Source organism: Panthera onca, chromosome B2 (genome assembly GCF_046562875.1).
Source record: "Panthera onca isolate mPanOnc1 chromosome B2, mPanOnc1 haplotype 2, whole genome shotgun sequence".
Taxonomy (NCBI): Eukaryota; Metazoa; Chordata; class Mammalia; order Carnivora; family Felidae; genus Panthera; species Panthera onca.
The window spans coordinates 40,136,648-40,148,059 of NC_138343.1; the positions used below are offsets into that span (position 1 = coordinate 40,136,648).

The 11,412-nt window shown below is 54.2% G+C and overlaps 1 protein-coding gene and 1 long non-coding RNA gene across 3 annotated transcripts; one reads left to right on the plus strand and one right to left on the minus strand.

Moving 5' to 3' along the window:
- Positions 1-3,282: 3,282 nt before the first annotated feature.
- GUCA1A (guanylate cyclase activator 1A) lies at positions 3,283-10,616 on the plus strand. The gene is made up of 4 exons (XM_060615535.3): positions 3,283-3,703; positions 8,992-9,141; positions 9,515-9,608; positions 9,886-10,616. The coding sequence occupies exons 1-4, from the start codon at positions 3,503-3,505 to the stop codon at positions 10,053-10,055; spliced, it is 615 nt and encodes a 204-aa protein (XP_060471518.1). The 5' UTR covers positions 3,283-3,502; the 3' UTR covers positions 10,056-10,616.
- Positions 5,021-9,136, minus strand: LOC132667080 (uncharacterized). 2 transcript variants are annotated; one of them, XR_009604969.3, is made up of 3 exons: positions 8,410-9,136; positions 5,454-8,241; positions 5,021-5,089 (listed from the first exon to the last, which is right to left on the minus strand). It is a non-coding gene; the product is annotated as an uncharacterized LOC132667080 (long non-coding RNA). The 2 variants fall into 2 exon arrangements; XR_009604968.3 differs by having other exon boundaries at positions 5,027-5,610; positions 6,123-8,241.
- Positions 10,617-11,412: the final 796 nt, after the last annotated feature.

Below are 11,412 nucleotides of genomic sequence, written 5' to 3' on the forward strand. Positions count from 1 at the left end.
CTGTCAGTCAAGCGTTACCTTCACAAAGGTACTGAGGAGCATGTTTACAAAGAAGTGGGCACAGTTGAGGGCTGGTGACATGGCCAGAGTGGCCACAGAGGCAAGCCCTTCCTACTTCTAAGCCTGAGAGGTACAGGGAGGTGGCTTTGTCACCGCAGCTGAGAGAGGGCTTTCGTGGGAGCTGTGGCTGAGGGTAGAAGGAATCAGGGCCCAAACTATGACCCAGCAGGGAGGGTGGGGAGCAAACGCCCAGACTCTTCTCTTTTCCTACCAGCCAGTCTCCTTCCACTGCTTCCCAGGGGATGAACTGCCAGAAGCCAGAGGCCCTGGGGAGCCTGAGTGATCCAGTCCACAGGGGTCAGCCTCCTGGTGCTCAGAGCACACAGAGGAAGGTGGAGAATGGGTGGGGAGGGGGCCAACGGGATAACCAGCGCATGACCATGTGGAATCTTTGGCACTAGGTGCTGGGAGGGTGCGAGAGACGAATAACACAGAGGCCTCCACCCCGAGTTCCTGACGACAGGCTGACAATAAACAGCTGCGTATAATTTGAGAAATCAATGAAACTTATGTATGTTATAATAGAAGTGTGAACATTGTTGGGGCGTCTTAACTGACTGGCTCAGTCAGTTAAGTGTCCGACTTCAGCTTAGATCATGATCTCGCAGTTCGTGAGATCGAGTCCCGTAAGTTCGAGCCCCGCGTCGGGCTCTGTAGTGCCAGCTCGGAGCCTGGAGTCTGCTTCTGATTCTGTCTCCCTCTCTCTGCCCCTCCTCTACTCTTGCTCTGTCTCTCTTCGTCTCTCAAAAATAAATAAATGTTTAATAATAATAATAATAATAAAGAACGATGAACATTGTCCTAGATGTGGTGACCCCTATGACTTCCACCTCCTGCTGTACCCGCCTTGGCACAATCCTCCTCTGAGCGTGGCTGAGATCTGTGACTCACCACTAACCCACGGAATGTGGCAAAGGTAACAGGATGGCATTTCCTTCGTTAGTTACACGATATAAGCTTCCATTTTAGCAAATTGGAGAGAGATTCTCCTTGCTGGCTTGATGAAATAAGCAGCCACACTGAGGAGCCCGTGTAATAAGGAACTTTGGAAAGTCCTAGAAACTGCAGACAGCCTCTGGTAACTGAGAGTGGGCTCCAGATAATGTCTAGCAAGAAGCCAGGGCCCTCAGTCCTATACCCAGGAAATGAATTCTGCCAACATGCTGAATGAGGCAGAAGTGGATTCTTCCCCAGTCAAGCCTCCAGATGTGAACGCACCCCAGATGACACCATGCTCACAGCCCTTTGGGACCTGGGGCAGAGGACCCAGTGAAAGCACAGAGCCAGACTCCTGGCCCACAGAAACTGTGTGATAATAAACATGTAGGATTTTTTTTTAATTTTTAAAAATGTTTATTTTTGAGCTAGAGAGGCAGAGTGTGAGCGGGGGAGGGGCAGAGAGAGAGGGAGACACAGAATCCGAAGCCGGCTCCAGGCTCCGAGCTGTCAACACAGAGCCCGACACGGGGCTCGAACCCACGAACTGTGAGATCATGACCCGAGCCGAAGTCGGACGCTTAACGACTGAGCCCCCCAGGCGCCCCTAAACGTGTAGAGTTTGAAGCTACGGACTCTGTGGTAGTGTTTAAGCTGCCTAGAAAGCTACTATAACACATCAAAAAAACCATCGGTGCGCCGAGGCAAGAAAAATGAATTCTGCTGAGATTCGGAAAGGTTCTCGGAGGAGGGTGTGTCTGTGCTCACGTGGGAAGAGTGGGGAGGATATAAATCGGGAGCGTTGGAAAGATAAGCTGCCACCTCACCCTCGACTCCTTCAGTCCAAACCCCAGAGCCGAGAGGACTCCGAAGACAAGGACGTGAGCCTGGGCCCCAAGTTCACCGGAGGAGCTTCTCCGCCCCGTATCTAAGCCATGTGCCGGGCGGCCCCCAGCGGCCACTTGCCCAGTGTGCCCTGCATTCACCTCTTTAGGTAGAGGAGAAGCAAAAAGTCTTGTTTGGTTTCTTGTTCAAAAACAGCTGACCTCTGTTTTTGTGAGCAGTATGTGTTCACTGTGAATCATTTAAAAAATACAGGTAAGTTTTAAAAAGCAAAGATTAGGGGCGCCTGGGTGGCCCAGTCGGTTAAGCATCGGACTTTGGCTCGGGTCATGATCTCACGGTTCGTGAGTTCGAGCCCCGCGTCGGGCTCTGTGCTGACAGCTCGGAGCCCAGAGCCTGCTTCCGATTCTGTGTCTCCTCCTCTCTCTGCTCCTCTCATGCTCATGCTGTCTTCCTCTCTCTCAAAAATAAATAAACATTAAAAAGAAGCAAAGATTATACTATCGCTGGTGATGTCATGACCCAGAAAGAGCCCTGTTCACATTTTGGTTGTTTCCTTTTAGTTACAGGTATCATGTACACAGCAGTGTCGTGTGACAGGGACAACCTTTGTCACAGACGGGCCCCTAGGCTTGGTCTAGGAACTTTCCAGGATCAGCAGTAGCAGTTCACCATGCACCTGTGTGGTGGTGCCCTCACACACACACACACACACACACACACACACACCCCAGGCCATAAGGCACACGCTCAATGTCCCCTATCCCCATGCCCGTGGGAGGGGATGGTGTCAGGTGTGGAGTCAGATGGAAGGTTGAATTCAAGCCTCCTGGGATGAGAGAGATACAGTCTCTGGGAATGTAAGAATGTGGTCAGAAGAGGACCAGTGAGTGTGTGTGTCTACATGGCTACATGAACTTGTACACTTTAATGGAGGAGGGGGTTCCCTCTAGCTACTCAGGACTTGTCTTGGAAGCCCACAAACTCTGCATGATTCAGGCGTGCTTATACATTAACTACCCACGGTGTGACTGGAAGCCCTCAGTTGTGATGGTCAAGTGCAGTGCACAGCATGTATAACCGTACACAGCAGTCCTGTCAAAAGCCCACAGTTGGTCCAGCTCTGGAAGAGGCACCAGCTCTATCTCAGATGTACCTCAATTCCATGTCGGAGGGCAGGAACCAAAAACATTGAGAGCCCACTGAAAACAGAAGAAGGGAATGGAGGTCACAGGATCAGAACAGCCACCTATTCGGCCCTGGTAAGAAGGGATAATGAGATTACAAAACGGGTAAGAAAATCCTCTCACCTATCAGCTCAAGGCTGTAATCCTGGGCCTCTGCTTCCCTAAGCTTTGTTCTATTTTCACTCTTCTTTCCTAGGAGCAGTCCCCATTGGCCACAAGGGTTTAGTGGGGACTTAACACCACTTCTCTGGCTCCTCCTGCACTTGGCCGTGGGGTTGCACAGCCCCCCATTACCTTTGTCTCTCTGCTCACCTCCTCCTGTGCTGATTCGTCAGACCTTCTTTGCTCAGCTCTGCACCACTCCGGGCTGTGAGCGTTGAGGGCCCGCTGTTAGAAAGCCGAGCCTCCCTTGTGCAGGGGCAGCGGGGAGCAGGATCCATCCACCTTGGGCGCCGGCCACAGGTGGGGCCTGGGAGATGGGCAACGTGATGGACGGTAAGTCGGTGGAGGAGCTGAGCAGCACCGAGTGCCACCAGTGGTACAAGAAGTTCATGACCGAGTGCCCCTCCGGCCAGCTCACCCTCTACGAGTTCCGCCAGTTCTTCGGCCTCAAGAACCTGAGCCCGTCCACCAGCCAGTATGTGGAGCAGATGTTTGAGACCTTTGACTTCAACAAAGTGAGCAGGGAGGCCTGGGGTGGGGTGGGTGGGCGCTGGAGGGCCGCCCCGGGAGGCCCGGCCAGTGCGGGGCTGCGAGGGGCAGGTGCCAGAACAGTGGCGTCTCCCGGAGGAGGGGGCGCGCTTCTCTGTGTATCTGGGGCTGTGTTGGGGAGTCCGTGGATCTAATGTTCACTGAGCACCTACTGTGATCAGGCACTGGGGGTTCAGAAATGAACCAGAGCCTGTCCGTGCCCTCACTTTTCCAGGGGAAGACAGAGGGGTCCACGGGTTAGTGTACCCAGAGGCCCAGTCTAATGGCTTCCTCTCAGTTTACTCCAAACAGAGTGGGAACACTTACAAGACAGCTGTTGGGCACTTACTGAGTGCTGGGTGCTATACCCGGCACTTTTGCCCAGGCCCTTGGATGCTCGCGGGGTGCAGGAGGAGGAGGAGGGGAGAGGGGAGAGCAGGGTGATAAGTCTGTAGCCCTGGCTAGCCTGGCACAGGCAGGCCCATGTTACATGGGTCACTCCCGGTGCTCTGGGGACAGACAAGGCTGTCTGGTAGCTGGGACGTCCAGACTGCTCCCAACTCCAAAATGCCCAATGACCTCAGCTCACCTTCTCTCAAGTCGGTCCGAAGGTCTGCACGGTGGTCGAACTGTCATCTCCCCGAGTAATCACTGGGACTCCTGATCAGCTAGAGGGGGGGTGCTGGGTACAGTGAGTTAGGGCCCTTAGCTCTCATCAGCTGGGTGGCCTCGAGCCCAAGATCTACCCCCCACGCTCTGCTCCTTGCCCTGCATCTGCCACGGAGGTTGAGAGCATGGGTTAAGGTAGTTGTTGGTGCCAAGAGTAAATCTTCCGTTTATTTGGAGCAACTGAGTCAAGATGCAGCGGGAGGGGAACCCAAGGCTACAAACCCGGCTCCCCACCGTGGCTGGGCCCCACCCCCCCAGCGCTCACCTGGAAGCATGAGGAGGTGATGTCACCCTGCCATGTGCCCACTGCAAGCCGGGGGAGGCTGCCCAGAGCTTTCCCAGCCCCCCTCGCTGCCCAGAGGGTCCAAACATCACTGCGGACGGGGCTTCTAAGGACAGCTGGGGCTCAGAGGCTATTTAAAACTCACTAATATTTAGGGTTAAGGGGACAAAGCAGATTATGGGCTTTGAGTCCCAACCTCAAGGTGCCCACTGGCTTTCCTGAAGGGGGCGCGGGGGAGTGGAGCACTGGAGCTTGTGGCATGGAGACCAGAAGGGATGGCATCAGCATGCTGGACCCCCCCCCCCCTGCCCCCCGCAAATGCTCCAGGAGAAGGAATAATTCCTGAACAGGAGGGAGAAGGGTCAGTGGTTGAGCCTCAACACCTGACACCTAAACACACCGAGGTATCTCAGCTTCTCACCTGTAAGGAAACCCTTTGGGTCAAGACACATCTCCAAAGGGACGCCCGAAAATCACATATATGACACCAGGGAGGGAAAACCCATCAACCTTGTATTTTGCAAGCACCACCTCCACTGTCCCCAACCTGACTTCCTTGATTGCGCCGGGCACACCTTCACCTCGGGGCCTTTGTGATGCCCGGGACCCTTGTCCTCCAGAATTCTGCTTGGCTCACACCTTTTCCTGCTACAAGTCTCTGCTCACATGTCTCCTTGCCACTGACACTTGCGCTGATTTCCTGATTGAAACCCTCTTTCACCAGGACTAGCCCCTACCCCTGCATTTCCTGTCCCACCTTCCCTCCCCCGCCCCCCAGAGCGTACCTCATCTTCTGACAACTGATACTGAACAACACGCGGCCACTATGTTTGTTGTGTCTCCCCTCCTGGAGTGTGAGCTCCATGAGGGCGGGGATTTTTGTCTGGCTGACTCATTTCCATATCTCCAGCATCTAGAGCAGTGCCTGGGCCATCGTAGGGGCTGAACAAATATTTGTTATACGAGTGAATGGATCGATGAGCAATCATGAGTTCTATGGGCTAATTACGTATTTTACAATACACATTCATTTAAATACATAATTATTAAAATGAAGAGTATCTCTGTAACACCTAAAGGGCTTTGCACACACCCACAGTGTAAACCACACTTTGGGCAATACCGCCTCCTACCCATTGTCATGAGCACAGAGCAGACTGGCTCCGAGATGGGACACCAGGGTGTGCGCTAAGTTAAACAGGGGTGTGCAAACGATGACCCGTGGTCCTATTTTTTTAAGTGAGGTTTTATTAGAAAGCACCACACCCACTTGTTTACATACTGCCCAAGCTGAACTATTTGCTATCTGGTCCTCTATAGAAAAAGTTTGCCAGCCCCTGAGTAGACGGCAGTTATGGCCCAGCGTTCTGTTCCGGGGCGGCGGGGGGAGGCTGGGGGGTGCAGCAGTGTGAGTGGGGAGTGTGATCCTGGGGATAAACAGGTACTTGGCTTACTTCAAAGTTTTGCCTGGGCTTGGCCGCTCCTGGCACTCAGGCAGGTGCACACAAATCGATGTAAATCTTCACTCCTGCGTCTGAGCGCCGGGTAGGATTTAGGAGGCCCGGTTTCTAGGCAAAGTCTGGCCATTCGTCGGTTGTTGGTCTAACCCCTCCTCTCAACTTTAGCTTTCATCTGGAGACGGGGACAAAAATCCCACCTCTCGGGATGGTGGTGGGATTAAATGAGTAAAGCAAATGAAAATACTCGGCACGAGAGGCACTAGAAAGAAGTTAGTATGACTGTAGTATCATTACTGAATCTCACCCCAAACACAGTCTTGAAAAGTGGGCATTCAGCTTCGGGGGGAAGAACCGAGACTGAGAGAGGCCCTGTGCTTGTTCAAGGCCACACCTCTCCTAAGATGGCCATTATCTTTCTGGCACAAGAGCCCATACTTTTCTTTCTCTTTCCCAATGTTTATTTTATTTTTTAAATTTAATTAATTAATCGATTAATTTATTTTTTTAATTTACATCCAAGTTCGTTAGCAAATAGCTCAATAATGATTTCAACAGCAGGTTCCAGTGATTAATCCCCTGCATATAACACCCCACAAGTGTGTTCCTTAATGCCCTTTACCCATGTAGCCCATCCCCCCACCCACAACCCCTCCAGCACCCCTCTGCTTGTCCTCTGTATTTAAGAGTCTCTTCTGTTTCATCTCCCTCCCTGTTTTTATATTATTTTTGTTTCCCTTCCCTAATGTTCATCTGTTTTGTCTCTTAAATTCCACATATGAGTGAAGTCATATGATATTTATCTTTCTCTAATTTCGCTTAGCGTCATACCCTCCAGGTCCATCCGCGTAGTTGCAAATGGCAAGATTTCATTCTTTTTGATTGCCGAGTAATGCTCCATTGTATATATATACCACATCTTCTTTATCTGTTCATCTGTCGATGGACACTTGGGCTCTTTCCATACCTTGGCTATTATTGATAGCGCTGCTATAAACATCGGGGTGCATGTGCCCCTTCAAATCAGCACCCCCATATCCCTTGGGTAAATACCGAGTGGTGCAATTGCTGGGTTGTAGGGTAGTTCTGTTTTTAACTTTTTGAGGAACCTCCATACTGTTTTCCCATCCTTTTCCATTGCCTCTTTTTAGCCATTCAAAAAAAAATTGTGGAAGTAATTTTGTACAGCTCATTGTGAGCATTTCCCACAATCCAGAGAGATAAAAAATGAAAAGCGGAAGTATCCTCACCCCGTGTCCTCTTGCCCAGAGGAAACCTCCTTGGCTGTTTGCTTGCTTCTCTGAGCGTTGTGGCATGGGGGGGGTTTGCTTGCTCTGTTCTGAGGACACCCCTGGGGGGGTGGGGTGGGCAAAAATGGGATGAGCCAAGGCGTATGTGAAAGCCTAGCAACCCAGGGAAGCACTAGGCAAATGTTCACGGTGATCACGACATCCACCGTGGGGCTCCACAGTGAGCTCCGGCTCATCAAGGCCTCACCTGAGGCCCAGGCCTGACACTGGGCCAGGAGATCTCAGAGGCCATCCTGCCCAGCCTCTGCCACATTTTTAATAACAGTGCTCCAGCCTCTACTTGCTCGCTTTCAGTGACAGGGAGCTCATTACTGCACGAGGCTGGCCCTGTCCACCATGGGCAAATCTGCCTGTTAGAGTTCTTCCCGATGACCCCAAATGTGCCTCTGGGTAACTTCCTGGTTCCAGAGTCAGGGCTGTGAATAAATGGAGGAACAGAGGCTGGATTCCAAGTTCACACACTCCGAGTCCTATGCTCAGCCTTTCTGCAAAACACAGGCTTCCCTCTCCCAGCCTCACTGGGCTTGCCGGTGAGATGGGCAGAGGCAGGCCTATGTTCTGTGCTTCCCTGACCCCACTGGTGTGGCCTGTGAAATCCGGGGGGACCCTGGAGAAATATCCTGCAGGCATGTCTTGTGCCCCCCTCTCCTACGGTCAACCCCTCTGACACTCAAGAGGACATCACCTTTCCCGGGCAAGCCTCCCGAGCCTCTCCTCTGGCCCTTGCCCAAGCAGAGTTGTGTGTTCTTGTTCCATAATGTCCTGTCCAGATGTGTTGCCATTACATCGTGATGGCATCGTGACCTCTTTGTAAAAAGAACCACAGTAAGGGTAGTGACAGGAATAGCAAACATTTACCGAGCGCTTACTATATGCCGGGCAGTGATGCCTGCTTTAGTTACATAAACTCGTTTCATCCCTCCACGGTCCCACAGAGGCAGGTACTATTAAAATATCACAGATGAGGAACTTACAGAGACAGCGGGTCCTTGGTCCCAGATTCCACAGCTTTGAGAGGGGTGAAGCCAGGATTCAAACCGGAGCCCCCAACACTGCGCTCCCATCGGGAGCCGGTTCATGTCTTACTGGGTTCTGAAGCCTCTATCACAGCGCGTAGTAGGTGCTCAGTAAAGTTCAAAGAATGAAGGGAAGATTGAGAACGGTGCTCCTTGCCTCCGCATCTACCTCCTGCCCTCTCCCCAGCTCTGAAAAACTCAGCCGAACCACGCCCCCTTTCCCCGGGGGTTCGCTTTCTCTTCCCCCGCCTACACACACCTTCCTGCTGCTGGAAGGGGCTCAGGCTTGAGAATCACATGGGAGCAGCCAGTGACCGCCGGCACCGAAATGCCAGTGAAGAGGCGGCAGCACCGTGGACACCCCCTGGGGGCTGGTTTACGGGAGCTGGCGGGGCAGCCTCTGGGGCAGGCGGGGTGGGCTGCGCAGGCGTCGGGGACAGACGGGGCGGGCCCCGGCAGGAAGGGCGCGGGGCGCGGGCGGCTCGGCCTCTCCTCGGGCCTCCGGGGAGCGGGCTCAAGGCGGCCGCCTCTCTCGCCCAGGACGGCTACATCGACTTCATGGAGTACGTGGCGGCGCTCAGCCTGGTCCTCAAGGGGAAGGTGGAACAGAAGCTGCGCTGGTACTTCAAGCTCTACGACGTCGATGGCAACGGATGCATCGACAGGGACGAGCTGCTCACCATCATCCGGGTAACTCCAGGTGCAGAGGGCCGGGCCCGGGGCGGGGGCGGGGGCGAGGGCGGGGCCGCGCCCTGGGCGGCCTGTCCCCGGAGCAGACAGCCCGAGGGACGGCGAGTTGGGACTTCAGCAGGCGGAACCGCAATCTCACAACGGGACAGGCTTGGGACTGAGGGTCTGGGGGTGGGGGTGGGGAGCAGCTGTGGCCCTGACCAGCTGCCTGACCCGGGCCACGTGCCATCCACTCTCTGGGCCTCTGTTTCCTCCATCTGTACCAAGAGGCAAACTCCTAAATCCCCGCGTTGCCTCCAGTGCCCACTCTGTTGCTCGGGTACCGCGGAGACAGAACTGGGACGGGCCCCCTCACTTCTTTTTCTCAACCCAGGCCATCCGAGCCATTAACCCCTGCAGCGACACGACCATGAGTGCAGAAGAGTTCACCAATACAGTGTTCTCCAAGATTGATGTCAATGGGGATGGTGAGGAGGCCCGGACGGGGGCGGGCAAGGCAGAGGGGCGGGAGGGGAGAGGGAGGCCACATCCTCCAGCCGCACCTGCCCCAGCCACAAGGGTTGGATTATAGGGCCCCCTGGACCGGACTGTGGTCTCTGGCTGCTTTGCCTGCTCCCCTCGCAGCCACTTCCCCTAGCATTTGGCTCTGTCCCCCTCGCAAGACTCCAGCTCTGGGCCCCGGTACAACGCTGCCAGGGAGACGTGAGCACCTCCTCCCCGTGACTCCCTTTCTCTCTGCCCCAGGGGAACTCTCCCTGGAGGAGTTCATCGAGGGCGTCCAGAAGGACCAGATGCTCCTGGACACGCTGACACGGAGCCTGGACCTCACCCGCATCGTGCGCAGGCTCCAGAACGGCGAGCACGAAGAGGAGGGGGAAGGGGCCGGCGGCGGGGAGACTGAGGCGGCAGGCTGAGCCCACCGCCCGGCTGCTGGGGAGGGGATGCGTGTTGGTGCCTGGGGTCATCATTGTTGTCATACTAGATACAGGCTCCTGAACTCAAAGCTCAGATCGCCCCTCTGGGGTACACGGTGGTGGCAGATGGGCCGGGGTGGGAGTCGGGAAGGATGGTCCTGAACCCTGAGCAGGACTCAGCTGGTGGTGACTGCCCCCTGCTGGGCGGCCCTGGGCCGTCCCTAGGCCCAGCTTTTCCCACCGAGCTTCTCTCTGAGTCCCACTCTTCTAGAGTGGGGAGCTCCGACGCAGAGCTGGGCTTTCACGGACTCTGATGGAATCCTACAGACCCGGTGGCCGCAGCCTCCAAGTGGGTGCCGCGATCACACACCGAACCCGCACCCCGGAACCCCGGAGCCTACTTGTGTGGTGCGTTGATTGTTCCTCCCTTCCACAAGCATTTATTGAACACCTCCTTGGTATGAATGCTAGATATTAGACATGCCAAGAAAAGGGTAGTCCTTACCCCCAAGGAACTCACAGGCTAAGCATCATTATAATAAAACATGCTAAGAGAAGGTATGGCACTATAGAAAGTCCTCATTTATGCGGAGGAAATCGGTATCTATTCAGAAGAGGCTGCCCAACACCCTTACTTCCCTGCTGGCTCCGCAGTGAGGGGTGGTGCCACAGCTCTGCGACTCATTGACTGTGGCCAGCGTCCTGACCGTCCTTCGTCTAACCTAACTCCCTCTTGAGGGCTGTGACACCAGTTGGGAAGTGGGGCAGTCTGGGACAGGTGGGCCCCATTCCCATTCTTTGCATACCCCAACTTTAGGAATACCTGTCCAAGAACTTGGGGAGAGACACAGGCTGCAGCAGTTGTGATCATCTTTTCTAAGATGCTCTTTCTTCTGGGCTTTGCGTCTTCACGTCAGCTGGGTGTGGGGGAAGTACAAGGAGTGAGTAAAAATCCAAGGGTAGGAGAGAGAAAACAAGGGGCAAGAGGAATGAGCTCCAGCTTGTGGAGAGCCCCACGAGGGGAAGGGAGGGTCCCACCCCCCACCCATCACTTGGGCCACCCCAGGCTGGGAAGTCAGCCAGGGCCTGAGCACAGACGTGGAGGGACAGAAGATGGAGATCAATGTCATGGGCAGCCTGGGGGGAAAAGGGAGTTGACATTTCTGCTTCTCTGGGTGGCTTCCTCTTGGAACATCCTGAAGGTGGGAGGGGGGAGGGTATTTGAACAGAATTAGGACATTTCCCCAAGTCGGTCACATACCACCTTCATGACTTGCGGACTTATCTGTGTCCCACTTGGATTGCTATTATTTTTTTTTTTAATTTTTTTTTTTTAACGTTTATTTATTTTTGAGAC

Excerpts from the sequence above, each read along its gene's own strand:
- GUCA1A (XM_060615535.3), top strand. The coding sequence starts at position 3,503 with ATGGGCAACGTGATGGACGGTAAGTCGGTGGAGGAGCTGAGCAGCACC. Across the intron at positions 3,704-8,991 it reads AGACCTTTGACTTCAACAAA|GACGGCTACATCGACTTCAT; the intron begins GTGAGCAGGGAG and ends TCTCTCGCCCAG. Across the intron at positions 9,609-9,885 it reads GATTGATGTCAATGGGGATG|GGGAACTCTCCCTGGAGGAG; the intron begins GTGAGGAGGCCC and ends TCTCTGCCCCAG.